The following is a 16,223-nucleotide window of genomic DNA, read 5'->3' as shown; positions in this document are numbered from 1 at the left end:
GTCTGTGTAGCAGGAAGGCCTCCCACCTCAAAGTCTCAGAGTAAGTCACAGGAATGGGGCTTAGCTTGGACAGGTGTGGTGTCTTGGTGGTCCCACCAGGTCAGGGTTAGACAAGGACCATAACTCTGTCCCTTGCTCCTCTCTTGTCCACAGCCTGCTGACCAACACCGTGGTACTCATATTTGCCCGGGAGCCAAGGGAACAAGAGGGGAGCTGCAAGACGTAAGGACCCAGTATCCCTACATTCCTCTCTAGGATGGGGCTGTGCCCTCCCTGAACCAGGGCGACCTCGACAAGAACTCACAAAGTAGGGTTGAAGATGCAGCTCAGATTGTAGTGTTTGTCTAATACTGCATGAGATCCCAGACTCAGTTCCCAGCGCTGTACAAATGACACACGGTGGTGCCTAAGACACATGAGACCCTGTCTCAAAAGTGAAAGGGAATTCATCAAGGGTCAGGTCTTTAGCAGCCTTGGCTGGAGACATGGCTCTGATGAGGAAGGAGCAGACTCCTGGGAACCCAGTGGAACACAGTGATGTAGGATCTGGGTAGTATGCCAGGCCAGGCTGGGATAGTTAGACAATTATTCACAGGAAACTTGGTGATTTAGCCTAAATATGGAGAGTAGCCTAGCCCGGAGCTCTGATTTGGCCAGAACTTCTGTCTTCCTTTGGCACAGGACCATTCAAAGAGATGTCTGTCTTCCTCCTTCAAGTGACTTCCAGGACATGGCTAGGGGCTTACCTCTGTGTCATGTGTAACTCCTCACAAGCTATAGCACAGAGTCTGAGTCTGGAAGGCTGGTAGGAGAAAAGTGCCATCTCTACCATCTCCGATGATGATAATGACAATGATATTAATGGTGACAGCAACCAGGGTGAATTGGGCATTTCCTTATGTGTGCGGCTAGTGTTAAACAGAAAGAACTCATTCATGCCAAATGAGGCCCATCCCAGGTCACACACCAGGCTAAAGTCCCACTGGCCCTGGTTGAGGGCAGAGAGTCAAAGCTGGACAGTTGGACAGTGAGTCCAGAGGTAAGACGCTCAGCCTGGCCTTGCTGTGTGTCCTCAGGGGAGCACCGCTTACCAGCTTTGCATCTTCTGTGACCTCGGAGATGTCCTGGAGCTCTCGGAGAATCAGGTACAGTAATAATTCTCCTACCTTGTCCCCAAGCCTCAAACCTGTCTAACAGGGCTTGCTGTGTCAAGGAGTTTACAGCCTGAGGACTTCCTGTTCCCTGCATATCCCACCCCTCAGCCTCCTCCCACTGTCTAGGCAGTCCCACCGTGTAGCTTCCTAACCCTGGGCTGGGGAGACTGAACAAAGAAAAGAGGAGCCATGAACTTCCAACCCCCAATTCTGGGCCTCAGCCTGGGCTCCTCAGCCCTGCATGTTCCACCAATACCATCTTCCTTTTGTTTCTCTGCCTGCCTGCCTGCCTGTCCACCTGTCTGTCTGCCTACCTTCCTGCCTGCCTGTCTCATTCAGAGGTGGTTTCTTTCTCTACAACACTTAGTCTTATTTCTCATTTGACTTTTTGTTTTTTGTCTCTGTTTCTGTCACTGTTTCTCTTTATCTGTGCTCCTCTCTGTCTCTCAGTGTCTCTGCCTATGAGTGTCTCTATCTCTGCTGCTATCTCTACTTGTCTCTCTCTATATTTATTGTCTTTATGGCTATCTCCACTTATTTCTATCCCTTTCCTCTCAGCCCCAGGCCTTTCTGTGCTGTTTCAGGCGGCTGTGTGTCAGTCCTCCTGTCCCTCTCCACGACACAAACCACAACTCCTCCCTCCAGCCTGTGGGCTTCTCTGTCTGGCTCTGGGGCTGGGGGTAGCTTTCCCCTGTCTAATGTCTAGTGGTCACTGCAGAGCTGTGGTCTGGCCCCTTGCAGGCTGACACACTGTGGCTTCCTGGCCAAGCACATAGAGAGGCTCTGCGGGGCGCTGAGAGCCAACTGCGAGCTCCACCACTTGGATCATCTTGAGTGAGTAGCTGCATCCAGGGGGGCTAGGCGGGGACAGTACAGGCTGCTCGGTGATAGAACATAGATGTCCTGTTCTGTTTCGAAGCATTTGGTCCTTAGTCTTCTTTCTCCACTGACGTTAGAGACCTCAAGGAGTGGGGGAGTGACTTTCCTTCCTGACGTCAGGGGCGGGTGGAGTGACTTTCCTTCCAAGTATACATCCCACACCGGTACCCTTTGCAGCCATCCCAGAAGACCACAAATTTTGGGAAGAATACTGGGGAGAGGGATGTGGCCCATGTGTGATGTGCAAAGATTTAACCCAGTGCTTAGATTGGAGTTCCTGGTCCCAGAAGCAGCTGGGTGACGACGCTGATATGAAAGCAGAACCCACTCCGTGGTCCACTAACCTCCTCTTCTTTTCCAGCCTATCAAACAACTCTCTGGGGGATGAAGGGGTGGCCCTACTAGCCCAGCTGCTCCCAGGACTAGGTCCCCTGCAGTCCTTGAAGTAAGCCACTAACTACCCCCCAGGCCTCTGTGGGAGGGTTTGTTCTATGTCCAGTGATGATGTAACCCTGTAGTACATATGAAGCCCCTTCCTCCAGCACCATACAGGCAAATGCTCAACAAGGGCCAGACTGGGGCTCTGCTCACCCTGGCTGGACTGAGCACTGGCTCAGCTGGCAGAGCTCTGCCCTAGCTTCTGCTTCAGACCTTCTCCAAGCAGACTCTTGTCTCTCCGTGGGCTCCCACAGCACCTGGGTTATGCAGATGCATGCAGTACGAGGGGATCATGGGAAGCATAAGGGAAGCATGAGGGCGTTAAGCGATAAACTACCACCAGCAGTCATTCTAGTCCTTGGTTACAGAAAGAGGGCCGCTTGATGCAACTCCACTTAGGTGGACAGGGAAGATTCATGCTGGCAAAGACACCACGCAGCATGTCTAGAGTAGCCCAAGTATTCTGATGACCTGATAGAGAGGTGGGAGGCACTCGCGGTGGGAGGAAAACCTTGGCAACAGGTCAAGATCCCCCACGCTCTGCCTGCACTCAACCACATTCCTGAGCTCTCAAAGGCCTCGGGTGTTCTCGGCTCTCTCAGTACCCTCCTGTTCCCGAGCTTCCCTGGACAGAAATAAGAAGATCTCGTGAAGGAAGCTGAGCTGAAGGCCATGGGTTCTGGCTGTCTGTGCTGCCTGTGCTCTGTATGGCCTTGGGAAGTCATGGCAGAAGCTGAAGCTTCTGGGTGCCTCAGTAAATGCATAAGAATCGGGTGGAGCCAGGCTGTAGTGGCACACGCCTTTAATCCCAGCACTCAGGAGGCAGAGGCAGGTGGATCTCTGTGAGTTTGAGGCCAGCCTGATCTGCAGCGTGAGTTCCAGGACAGGCTCCAAAGCTGCACAGAGAAACCCTGTCTCAGAAAACGAAAACAAAACAAACAAACGAAAAAGAATTGGGTGTAGTCTCCACCTCTGGCTACAATGAACGAGCGCTGTGGCTTTTCTTGTTACAATACTATGTTACCAGGAGACTGGCTGATCCCAGGGTTAGGGGCACTGAGGGTGCTTACAGGCAGGAAAGGGGCCTTTCTTTTGCAGACAATGGCATGCAGATTGAGTTAGCTGGCAGATTCTTGCAGGTGTTTAACAATGTGACAAGGTACCTGTGAGGAAGACCCTGGGTCCCAGCGGGACCTTACATGGCAAATGAAAACCCCGTGATAGGTGGACAGAGACTATGAGAGAAGAGAAATCTTTGTTCTTGCTTCAGGATGGCAGCCCCTTCCCTGCTTTTAACCCTGAACCCCACCCTTCCTTTATCTCTGGGTTCCAGTCTTAGCTCTGTCACCGACACAGCTTGTCCCTTGAGCAAGTTCCTACCTGTCTAGATCATCTCAGCTGTGTGGTGCAGTTGGAGGGTTACCCGCTGGTCATCAGGGTCTGCCATCTGCTAGCAAAGACGCTCCCATCCCGGGACCTAAGCTCTGATGTACAGAGAGTTTGTCTGAGTCCTTGGTGGTTTCACCATTGTTGCCTGTGCGATCTCTAGCCTTAACAGGAACGGTGTGTCCCTGGATGCTGTGTTTGGCTTGATCGCATGCATGTCTTCCGGGCAGTGGGTGTTCCACCTAGATGTCAGGTGAGCGGCTGCCCTGTCCCCTCCCGTCTCCCTCCCATCATCAGTTCCTGCTGAGGCCATTTTACATGTCACCCTGCGTCATCCTCGGGGTCTTAGGTGCAGTGAGCTCGCACTAGGAGTTCGTGGAATGAATGAATGAATGAATGAATGAATGAGAGGAAGATTTCTCCACATTCTCCATGGAACAAAAGTCTTTCAACCCTCCCTTACTCTCCAGATTGTCCTAGACACTCCCAAGCAAGCGGGGAGCTGGCTGGTGGCTTTTGGGGCTCAGGGACTAGCCTAGCTGTGGTATCTCCACTACGACACTAAAAGGGAAGGCAGCAGCCACCTCAGTCTCTGAATCCCTCCATGTAGAAATCCTGTCGTCTTAGGAGCACTTTGCCCCATTCATCCCTCCCTGAGAACCCTAAGAATAAAGGTGTGGTGGCAGGTGGGCAAAGCAGAGAAGCTTGGTGCGAGTTCTTATTTGGACAGAGCCCCGAAGCCAGCCTCCTCTCCCAGTTCACCACAAGAGGGCGCTGAAATAACGGGCCACAAGTCCTGCAAGGGTCTTAGATAATCATAGCTGTCGTTTGATCCATTATTATTATATTCCCTGGGTGGCGGGCCACTCCAGGTCCCTAAGCCCTTCAGGGAAGGGGACCCTTCGGCTATTCCCAACCCACTGCTTCCTTTTCACTTCCAGCCTTGAGAATGACCACGTCCTCCTACGAGGAGCTGGAACTAGGAGGTGAGGAGGGGAGATCTGGGCGGTCTGGCTTGCCTGTGGCTCTGATTCCCACTTTCTGTGGATGTCCCATCTCTACCCTGACACACACATCTATGCCCAAGAATTGAACCCCGGGTCTGGTGTGGTCTCTGGGATTGCTGCACTGTCTAATCTGTAAGGCCCTGAGAAGCCTGGCTAGCTCTTTAAAATAAACCAATTTAGCACTTCACAGGTGCTCCCAGCTGCTCCCTAGTGGCAACAGGCGTCATGGCCTTGAGCCCTGGAAGCTCTCCTCAAAGACAGGTGGGGAGTAGGGAAGGGCCAGCTGGACAGTGACCTCAGCACGGCTAATGTGCCAGGCAGTCTGAAGCCAGGCTAGGTCTAGGCTAGATGCTCTCGGTTCCCCAAATAAGAGCAGAAGAATTGAGAAACAGGGAAGCAGATGGACGGTCCTGTCAAGTGAATGGTCAGGGGAAGCCCTCTATTCTGTCTCCTCTTACTGGGTTAAGGGTTGACCTGGATAGGTGTGAACTGCTGATTTTCCTCATTCTAGCTTCCTTTTCTTGAGTCTCAGTTTCCCCACCTGAGTAATAAGGGACCTGACTGGGATCAAATCCTCAGGTTCCCGTCCAGGTGTTCTGCCTCCAGGTGTGAAAGTCCTGAGGGTGTGGGAGCCCCACGGGTGTGACTCGAGCTAACCTTTTGCTATGCTTTCCCCCCTCCAAGGGATGCACTATCTGGCAGATGTGGACAAGAGCTCCCAGCTGGAGCCCCCTTACTGGCAGGCAGGCAGCGCTGCACCTCCAGGAGCTTCAGGTACTGTATTCCACTTTTGTTCAGGGGTTAGGGAATGGGCAGAGCCAGGGGTCAGGGCTTCGAATTAAAGTAGAGGGAAGAGAGTTCGAGAGATGGGGAAGGAAAGAGGCATGGTACAGAGGCCAGCGCTGGGGGCTGCGGGGCCCTCTGGGTCACCTCGGTGGAGCCAAGGCCTGACGTCCTTTTTAGAGAAGATGTCATATTTGGGAAACACACTGGAAACCCCGCTGTCGCCTGCCCTGGCTTGCCGTCTGCTTTTGAGTCTTCCTTTTCTAGAAAGAGGTTTACTTCATACCCCAGAAAAGTCTGGCCTGGGTAACTCCTAACTGTGCCACAGGGGGCTATAAAACCCTGCCGAGCCCTGGCATTCTTAAAGTTGCCATGCCCCGGGCGGGAGAGACAAGGAACGAAAGCCAGGATGAAGGCATGTTTGGAAGCACGGCAGTGTAGCTGGAGAGCAAGGCAGGAGAGCCTGGGCAGGGCATTCATTTTATGCTTAAGGAGAATAGGGAGCCCCTGAAGGTTTGCAGCAGTGGAGAGGCCCCTTTAGATTGGCAGTGTTGAAAAATGAGACATGGGCTGAAGAAACGAATCAACGGTTCAAAGGGTGTGCTGTTCTTACAGAGGGCCTGGATTCAGTTCCTGTGGCAGCTCACAACCATCTATAATTGCAGTTCTGGGGAATCTGACACACTCTTCCATGGGCCTCTAAGAGCACCAGGCATGCACTTGGTGCATGTACATGCATACGGGCAAAACACATTTTAACAAATTAAAAAGATGAGGCACTTGGAGGGTGATGGAGGGCTGTGAGATGAAGAGTGGAAGCCAGAGGGCAGTAAGTGGTCCAAGCGAGTGAAGATGGCATCTGGGTCAGGGAGGGCGGTGGGTGGAAAGGCCTTGCACCACATGGGGCAGTTTTAATGTAGTTCTCATAAAGGTGGGCACCGGAAGGGGCTATAGGAGAGCTTGGGGAGGGGAGTGTGCCCTGCAGGGCATAGGAGAGGAGCCTGAAGCCTGCAGTTTAGTATCTGTTGGAAGAAGGACAACAGGAAACCCGTGTCCACTCTGATCCTCTACCCTGTCTCCTGTCCCTTCTCAGCCTCCAGGGGTGTCAACTGGAACCCCGGAGTCTTGCCTGCCTCTGCGCCGCTCTGGAGAAGTGCCCAGGGCCTCTGGAAGTCAAGTAAGTGACAAGACACATCCCTGAGGACACAGTGTAGGTGAGGTGCAGAAACCCGGGAGAAGGCTTGTTGGGGAGACTTGATGACTCTCCCCGGTCTTCTTCCACCAGACCTGTCAGCCCCACTGTTACGAGACCTGCTGGTAGGTCAGTCATCACCCAGGAACCCTAGCCTCAAGTACTTAGATGCATGGGGTCCTGTACCAGAGTCCCACACAGGTCTCTCCCTCATCCTGCTTCTAGGGCTAAATCATCACCATTGAACCCTTTGTCCCTGAACTACCTCACCCACTTCAGAACAACCAGTTTCTGTGAGCAGAGACCAATCGCATAAGCAGGAGTTGCTCAGTCACTGGAAGCTGGCTGACTCTGGGTTTTGAGTCCCTGGGCCTCAGTTTCTGCTTTTGTGGAACAGACAGTGAGCCCTTCCTTGGGAGTCAGTGTTGAGATTCTCATATAAATATAGCCTTTAAAAGACTCCAAGCTGGAGCCCCCTCAAACCTACCCTTCCCTCCCACTGAACCATGGTGCTGTTTGTCACAGCCCTGTCCGCTTCTTGCTCACTGTATGTCCCGTTTTTACTTTACAATTGCTTAGATTTTATCCAAGATGCTCAGGACTGGAAGTGTTTGAGATTTTGGAATTTTCTTTAGGGTTTGGAATGTTTGCATATGCAGAATGAGATACCTTGGCAAAGGGAATCAGATCTAAACACAAAGTTCATTTGTTTCGGGTAAGCCCTATGCCATAACCTGAAAGTCATATCCAGAGTCTACAGTGAGCCTGTACTTGGGGGCTGGAACCTGTCAGGACTGGAATTTTCCACTTGCAGTGTGATGTCAGTGCTCAAACTATGTCAGATTTTGGGTCTTTCTGATTAGTGCCACTCCGCCGCAGTTTGCAGTCTTAGGCCAGGTGCAGCCTACAGCCTCACCTGGCTCACACCTGCTTTCCTAGTTTGTGGCAGTCTCATGCCCTGACTTCTGGCTCCACCGCAGATTGGTATCAGCCTTTGGACAGAGTAATCCATGCGGCCCCCAGTGTGTGTTTCCCAGGCACTTCTCCATAGTGAACACACCCAGAAGGAGAGGTTTGCATTGTTTGGCAGGATGGGATCTGGCCATGAGCAATCTCCCTTCATTTAGACAGTATGGCTTTCCCCAAGGGTCACGTCGTGAGTCATTAAAAACATTTTATTTCATTTTGCTCATGTGTTGTTTGCAGAGGGGTGGTAATGTATGTCCATGCCTCAGAATGCGTGCGCAGGTCAGAGGAAGCATTTCCGGAGTCGGTTCCCTGGAATTGATTTCAGGCTGTCAGGCTTGATGGCAAGTGCCTTTACCCTCCGAGCCATCTCACAAGTCCTCGATTCACTTTTTAAAAACTTATTAGATTTATTTTGTGAGCATATGTGGTTGTGAATGTCATGAAACTTGTATGGAGGTCGGAGGAACTCACAGTTATTGGTTCTTGCTTCCCACCATGTAGATCCCAGGGAGCTGTCTCAAATAACACTGGCCCTCAGTTCAGTTTTGAAAAACTCCTTTAGAACACTTTTAGACAATGTTTCAAAAAAGTTGCAGAGGAGTGCAGAGAGCAGACATCTCTTGTTACATAGTGTGTTTGTCGCAGTGAAGAAACACCTGTGACAGACAGCTGTTGACTCAAGCTTTAGCGCTCTTTCCATGGAGACAGATCTCTGCATTCTGGATAGCCGTCTGCACCAGCATTGCATTCAAGCGTTTCTTCTCAGCCTCCCGTCTTCCCAGAAGCTTGCGGTTCTTTCTTTGTTTTCCATGTCCTCCTTGGTTTTGAGGGCCCCAGGCGGGTATTTTGTAAACTGTCTCCTGGTTGAGTTTGGCTGTTTTTCCCCAGGTTAAACTAGGGTCTGGACTTGGGGGCAGCATCCCCCAGCCTAACTACCACACAGTATTTCTTTAGGGCATGCTGTCAGGCTTACACTGACGTTGACTACTGGGTGAAGGCTGTGTCTGCCACGCTTTCTCACTGTCAGGTTACTTTGTCGTTTAAACAGCTCTTTTATTCTAGCATATATATAAAAGTAGAGAAAATAAAGGATCTTAGGCACTCCCCTCTCCCCCAGGAATGATGGACTCATAACACACCCCACCCCCTCTCCGTATACTATAGCACACAGCTAAGCACAGTGATACCTGCCCGCAATCCCAACACTCAAGACTGAGGCAGTAGTATCAGGAGTGTAAGGCCAGAATGGACCACACAGCTGGCCCCAGACCAGTTGGGATTACACAATGACACCCTGTCCCAAAACAAAACAACAAAAACTCCCATGCACACACATGTATGCATACATATTTAAACACATGCATACATGCTCAATGATTTTGAAGTAGTTGCCAGACAGTTTATACTTTTTGTGGGGGCACTGAGACAGGGTTTCTCTGTAGCTTTGGAGCCTGTCCTGGGACTAGCTCTTGTAGACCAGACTGGCCTCGAACTCACAGAGATCTGCCTATCTCTGCCTCCCGAGTGCTGGGATTAAAGGCGCACACCACCACTGCCTGACTTGACGCTTTATACTTTTATTTGTAAATATTTTGGTATGAAAAGCTATACATATTCTTTTATATTTATTTATTTACTTACTTAAGTTTTTTTTTTTTTTTTTTTTTTTTTTTTTTTTTTTTTTTGACAAAGTCTTCCTATGTCGCTCTGGCTGACCTGGAACTCACTTTGTAGACCAGGATGGCCTTGAAATCACTCTCAAGTGCTAGGATTAAAGGCGTGCCCCACCATGCTCTGTACTGTCATTTTTAATGTAACCACAAAAATATTATCAAACCTCAAATATTAACAATAATGTCCTGCAATCATCAACCACATCATCCAGTATTCAGTGGCCCTGCCTGGGGTGTTTTTGCAGAGTGCTTGTATTTCCATGCTTTTGCACCTAGGCTGTCTACAGCAGGATGCTGCAAACCCACCTAGATTTGTGCAGACAGGCTATACCAGGCATTCCTGTGGTGTCACAGCAATGCTTCCCAAAGCACTTCAGCATTGTATATCTGTTAAGCACCCACTGAATACCAGGCCGTGGGTTACACAGGGCTTGGAGCTGCAGGTCCTGCTCATACTTTATAAGAAAGACAGGCAGAGTGGGGATTCGGAGAATAGGTAATATCTCAGGTCCCCGCCCCCAGCATCACTGCCTGTCCTGGGACTCCCTTAGAGGTCAGAAAAGGTGGTCAATTCCCCTGCTGCAGGCCTACTTCCTTCTCTACCTACTGGTGGACCAGTGATAAGTCAGAAGGGGCCATGTGTCTATTACTTTAAAAGTGTATATAGACCCAGAGACCATGGAACTATGGACTAGGGATGTGGGGAAGCCCCACAAGGGAAGGTGCTGTGCAAAGGCCTCCCTCAGTGAAGGCCCCCCTCAGACACTGCCCTGGATCCAGGCTAGATGGGGCAGAAAGAGTGAGTCTGAGCCTGAAACTGAGCTCCATTAGCTTAACTCCATTAGAGGTACTCAGCTTCAGACTGCAGCCTGCTCCTGCCCCCCCTCTCCTCACCCACACCAATGCTGTCCTACCCTCTCCTTCCAACCAACCAATGAAAACAGCAGGACTGGGGCCAGTGGCCTTCAGGCACAATGGGCAAGGGATAGAGGAGAAAGTGCAAGGATGGGTAAAGGTGGGGGGTGAAGGCAGGAGGGAAAAACAGCCTAAGGGGTTCTGGGGACAGCAAGTGACTCCAGACCCTAGTGGAAGGCAATGGGATTCTCCAGATATTCAGGGCACACAGTGGTCCAAGGGTAGGTGTTTGTGTCTTCTGTGTGTGCTGGTTCTGTGACTTTATCTGTACCTGCTGTGCAGTGATTGGTGGGTTCAGATGAGTCATAAAAACCCATGTTTCTCCAGTGGGACAACAGCCCCCAGTTCCACCTGCTTCCTCCCGCTGGGGTGGAGGTAGCTGATGACCCTCTACTCGCAATTCTGCCAGCCTGTGGAGTTTGTAGAGAGAGTCTCCTAGATCAGGAGTCCCTTGGAAACCTAAGATGTCCAACAGCTTGTGAAAGACACAGAATAAAGCAACTTCATTTGCTCCATCCAGTGCTTCCAAGATGCGTCTGACCTAACCCAGTCTTGAGAGGGGATCCTGTCAGCAGCGCATCTCGTCTCATCTCCTGAGGACTCTGGCTGTAAAGCTATGCTGCCCACTTTCTAGACGGTTCCCCCACCTCATTCAAATCCTTTGCTTCACAGCTTGTCCTGCGAGACCCTGTGTGATGAGAGCCTGAAGACCCTGCTGCAGTGTCTGCCCCAGCTGCCCCAGCTCAGCCTGCTGCAGTAAGTCCAGGCTTCCGGTCCTCCTGCCCAGCTGACCGTGTCCCCAGGCTCCGTGGGGCAGGGTTGTCCTTCTTATTCCCTCTTCCTCTCCATTCTCCCATCCCTCACCTCTGAGACTCAGGTCACTCAGCATCACCCTGATGGTCTCCTGTGGACCTCAGTTTTGCATTCTGACAATGGGGTTCAATATTCCAGGTCTTGCTCTGGGTTTGCGCTCAAATAGACCATGTGCTCAGAAGCTCATGAAGAATGGGAAGAGTGTGGCCAAGAGTCGGTCACGTGTCTGTTGCCTATGGGAAGGTCACCTACCCCTACGAAGGGCCTAAGCAGATGTAGGCCATGTATATGTCACATGCCATGTTTCTAAAGGTCACCCCTCTAACTCTGTCAAAGGGGAGGAATTTAAGCAGCATTCGTCAAAGTATTTAAAACTCTGTTTTCTAATTTCAGTACAGACTGGTTAGAATTTAAAAAGGATTTACTTTAAATATGCTTCTAGAAGAGGGGGCTGGGGAGAAACATCCACAGCTGAGATGGAAAAAAATACAACAGGAAATTAAATCATAGCATTAATAGCGGCAGCAAGAGCACCAAGGCTGAGCTCTGGACGTGTCCAAGACTGCTTACATTGCCTCTGGACCTGTGCTTCTCTTCTGAGCCTATGGGTAGTGGGGAGGGGGGTGTGCAGATATCAGATAGCCAGAGACAGGATGTTCAGACACACCGCATCTTTGTGATGATTTGCATCTGTCTCTAAGCCTTTGTTTGGCCTTTTACTCACCCTTGCTGCTGTTGACCAGGCACCATCTGGGGTGCTATGGGCAGGGGAATGAAAGCAAATGACCAGGACCTTCCCTTCTTGGTGTTTTCCTTATAGTACAGTGAGCCAAGCAAGGAGCACGGAGACAGCAAATGATACAGCCAGGTGGCGTCAGGCAGAACCCAAGCCTTTGGGAAGGCTGAGGCAGGAGGATCTCAAGTTCTTGGTTAGCCTGGCTACAGAGTGAAATTCACAGGAGAGAGAGAGAGAGAGAGAGAGAGAGAGAGAGAGAGAGAGAGACCTAAACCAAACTATCAATATGTGACTATAACCAACAAGAAGATACAAGATACTCTTCTTTAGTAGTATCTGGAGAGGGGATACAGATGATGCCTGGCAATGTGTCTCAGGGATTCTACTGCTGTGAAGAGACACCATGACCATGGCCACTCTTATAAAGGAAAGCATTTAATTGGGGCGTCTTCCTTACAGTTTCAAGGTTTAATCCATTTTCACCATGGTGGGGAGTATGGCAGTGTGCAGGCAGTAGTCACTGAGAACCCTACATCTTGCAGGCAACAGGAAGTCAACTGAGACACTGGGCAGTGTCCTGAGCATAGGAAACCTCAAAGTCTGCCCCCACAGTGACACACTTTCTCCAACAAGGCCACACCCCCTAAAAATGCCACTCTGTGTGTAGACCAGTTAGTTACAGTTCAGACTTCCACAGGAGGCATGAGCTGTAAAGCTACAGGAAGGACAGCAGGAATCTGGCTTTGTGAGCTTGTGAAGGGCAGGCAACAGCATTCCAGGAAGGGATCAGCATGTCTGCAGCCTGGGAGCACAGCTAGCTTGAGGGGTTACAGGAACAGCCTTGATCCGCAGGAGAGCAGAGTCACTGGCTGGCTGGAGGAAGCGAGAAGATAATGGGAAGGAGTTATCAGGGCTGGTCACAGGACCTGAGATCCAGGGAAAGGCTTTGGGTTTTCACTCCCACGAATTTGAAAGACAGATGGATAGTTTGAATTTTCCAAAGCTAAGGTTGACTGCTGAGTAGAGGAAAGACTCAGGGTCAAGAGCAGCAATGGAAAGAGAGGGAGCTGTGCCCCAGGCAAGATGCACCCACATCCAGGTGTTTGAGGCCCAAGTTTGCAGCTGGTGATAATTTTGCCCCTTCGGGTATCACTAGGATGTCTGTCTCTCCTCACTTCTTGTGACTTGTGATCTGTGTGGAAAGAATTCAACTGATCAAGCTGACTAGTTAGACCAGCTGTATTGGCGTGTTCAGGCTGCAATGGAGACACTCTGCCTCAAAGAATACTGTGAAAGATAGAGATCAAGGAAGATTCGTGATAGCAACCTTAGGATGCTCATACACACACACACACACACACACACACACACCTGCACCCACACACAACAACATGCCCACATGTGAGAACATGCCCATACATGTGCATGAACACCAGACACAGAAAAGAATAAATGTAAGACGCTAGAGATGGCTCCATGGCTAAGAGAACTTCTTGCTCTTGCGAGTTTGATAGCTAACAACCACCTCTAACTCCAGCTCCAGAGGATCCAATGCCTTCTTCTGCACTCTTTGGGTACGCTGCCTCTTCCATACACACAGGTAACATACACCCACACAGACACATAGAGACATATAAACACAAAAAAATCTTTAAAAGAAAACTTAAACCATAGCAATCACCTCGCATGCCAGGCAAGGTGCCTACTGGAGAGAAAAGAGTACCACAATTAGTCCCGTTTGCCCTATAAGGAGACTGAGACTCGGAGGCTTACTCCAGGTCACACAGTTAGCAAAGAGAACTGGAACTCAAAACCCTGTTATATTGCCCCCACCCCCCCCTTCCCCCCCCCCCTTGACTCCCTGTTGTCTTTCGTATTACCTTGCTGAGCTGGCAGCCAAGATGTACTCCTCTTCCTATCCCTCCAGCGTAGCTGTTTTCTTGGCCAGTGACCCTGCTTGGCCCTGCCCATTTCCTTTTCAGGCTGAACAACACAGTCCTATCTTCAAAAAGCCCCTTCCTGCTAGCCGACATCTTCAACCTGTGCCCACGGGTTCAGAAGGTCACTCTCAGGTGGGCATCATGCTGGGAGCCTAGTTTTGGAGGGTGAAGCCTGATGTTTGGAGGGTGTGAGTGCTCAGAAGTACCCAAGCCAAAGTCTGGGGGCACCCTGGGGCAATGGCCAAGGATGACTGAGTGTTTACTGTCACTACAGGTCCCTATATGATGCTGCCCTGCACTTTGGCTCCAAGGAAGAGCAAGAGGGTATGTGCTTTGGGTAAGTCCCCTGAGCCATCCTGGACGTGCACAGAGATTAGGGACAAGCAGACCTAAATCCTAGGGCCAGAGGAGCAGGCAGGATGTCTGCGGCCAAATGTGAGCTAGTTCCTCCAGCAGGGAGAATCAAAGACCCAGAGAGGGCAGGGCTAGGCCCAGGGGCTAACTGGGATTCATGACCTGCTCACCATTCGGGCTATCCTACCCAGTGGCACCAGGGCCCCCAGGGGCCTTGGGCGAGCTGCTTACCCTTCGACTGTTGGCTTTCTCAGATATAGCTTGGAGCTAAGGAACATGGGCAAAAAGAACAACAGAACATTGGCAAAGCTGCGCAAGCCAATATCTAAGGCACCAGGCATATACAGTGGCGAGTGACCCTGCCCTCTTGTCCCTGACAGTGCTGGAGGGCGAGAGGACAGTCTTTGATTGCAGAGGCAGCTGAATGCCACTCATTCCCTGTGGGACCCTGAAGCTCCCCCTCTGGGTTGTCCCCTCTTCTGGGAAATGACGGTCAATGACTAGCCAGTACCTGCTGGGCGCTACAGTGTGGTCATAGAGTAGGAAGAAGGGCATGGACTCTGAGTTCTGACTGCTGACTGCTTCAGACCCAGGGACAGAAACAGTCTTTCTGCAAGGGTTAGACAGCAAATAATGAGGTCATGTGTGGTGGCACACACCTGTAATCCTAGCACTCAGGAGACTGAGGCAGGGAGATCCTGAGTTCAAGTCCACCCTGGGCTAGGCAGAAAATTCATATCCAAAAAAAAAAAAAAAGAATTTTTAAAAATTAAGGAAAGTAATAATGATTTTTTTCAAATTAGTAATAATGATTTTTTTTCAAATTAGCTAGCAATTTTATAAACTCTCTGACTTAAGGGTTTGTTTTTTCGTTTTGTTATTTTTTATTTGTTTGTTTCTAAAGATGGCTGGCTGGCCATGGCCCTTTCATGTAACTATGAGATTTCACTGTAAGGCCTTTTATTTTTTTTGTTTGTTTGTTTGTTTGTTTTTTCGAGACAGAGTTTCTCTGTGGTTTTGGAGCCTGTCCTGGAACTAGCTCTTGTAAACCAGGCTGGTCTCGAACTCACAGAGATCCGCCTGCCTCTGCCTCCCAAGTGCTGGGATTAAAGGCGTGCGCCACCACCGCCCGGCTTGTAAGGCCTTTTAAAACACAGATGTCACCCTTATTCTCCCTCCTCAGTCTGAATTTTCTTACTGAAGGGAGAGAGTCCAGTTACTGAAATGACCTGGAGGTCTTCGCGCTTGAGTTCGAATCTCCTGACCTTAGTCAGGAGTTTCTGATCGGCAGGTTTGATGGGGGACCCAGGATTCACGTTCCAAGTTCCCAAGTGATTCTGATATGACTGGTTAGGGACCACACTGAGAAGCACCCTTCCCAGAGGGAGTACATAGGCACCAAAAGGGGCCTGCAGGGAGCTGTGGGTGCCCGGTGTTCTCAAAGGGTCCCAGCTTTGGTAAGGACCCCTGGAGCTCAGGGGCTAAATGCAGGAAAAGCTGATCTAGAAGTGGTCTGATTATCTGAATGCTTAATCTCTTTCTTGTCTCCAACTGGACCACACAGCTTTCCAGGGTGCCGCCTCGGCCAGGAGCAGGTGGAGCCACTGTGTTGTGCACTGAGCAGCTGCAAAGGCCTCATCCAGCTTGAGTAAGTTGGGAGGAGGAGGAGGGAGTAGAGCACACCTGGATGGGGCTGGGCAGGTACAAGAGTGAGTGTCCCTAAGAGCAGGCATCCTGTGTGTCCCTCTCAGCACTCAGGACCAGTTATGGGGGGGGGAGGAGACCCTGGCTTTCATCTTTAAGCCTTCCCAGCCTGTGCTTCCTCTTCTCCCCGACTCCCACCGTGGCTAAGTTAGTCTCTTCTCTCATCCCTGTGCGACAAACGACTAACTGAGGTGACTTAAGGAAGGAAGGGGTTTATTTGGACTTACGGGCTATTTGGTTGGTTGGCTTGGGTTTTAAGACAGAGTCACAGAGTCTGACG

The 16,223-nt window shown here is 50.6% G+C and overlaps 1 protein-coding gene across 1 annotated transcript in view; it reads left to right on the top strand.

Moving 5' to 3' along the window:
• Positions 1-16,223, top strand: part of Nlrc5 (NLR family CARD domain containing 5) — a 59,058-nt gene that overhangs the window by 18,754 nt on the left and 24,081 nt on the right. The window contains exons 15-25 of the mRNA XM_057753436.1: positions 154-222; positions 1,077-1,145; positions 1,896-1,988; positions 2,395-2,478; positions 4,021-4,110; positions 4,799-4,843; positions 6,741-6,824; positions 11,069-11,152; positions 13,928-14,017; positions 14,160-14,222; positions 15,804-15,887. Coding sequence (XP_057609419.1) covers positions 154-222; positions 1,077-1,145; positions 1,896-1,988; positions 2,395-2,478; positions 4,021-4,110; positions 4,799-4,843; positions 6,741-6,824; positions 11,069-11,152; positions 13,928-14,017; positions 14,160-14,222; positions 15,804-15,887 — 855 coding nt within the window. The remainder of the gene's footprint in view (positions 1-153; positions 223-1,076; positions 1,146-1,895; positions 1,989-2,394; positions 2,479-4,020; positions 4,111-4,798; positions 4,844-6,740; positions 6,825-11,068; positions 11,153-13,927; positions 14,018-14,159; positions 14,223-15,803; positions 15,888-16,223) is intronic.

The sequence above is a fragment of the Chionomys nivalis genome, chromosome 21 (assembly GCF_950005125.1).
Source record: "Chionomys nivalis chromosome 21, mChiNiv1.1, whole genome shotgun sequence".
Classification (NCBI taxonomy): domain Eukaryota; kingdom Metazoa; phylum Chordata; class Mammalia; order Rodentia; family Cricetidae; genus Chionomys; species Chionomys nivalis.
Note: the sequence above shows the minus strand (reverse complement) of the source record. Positions and strands in the feature narration are given on the sequence as shown.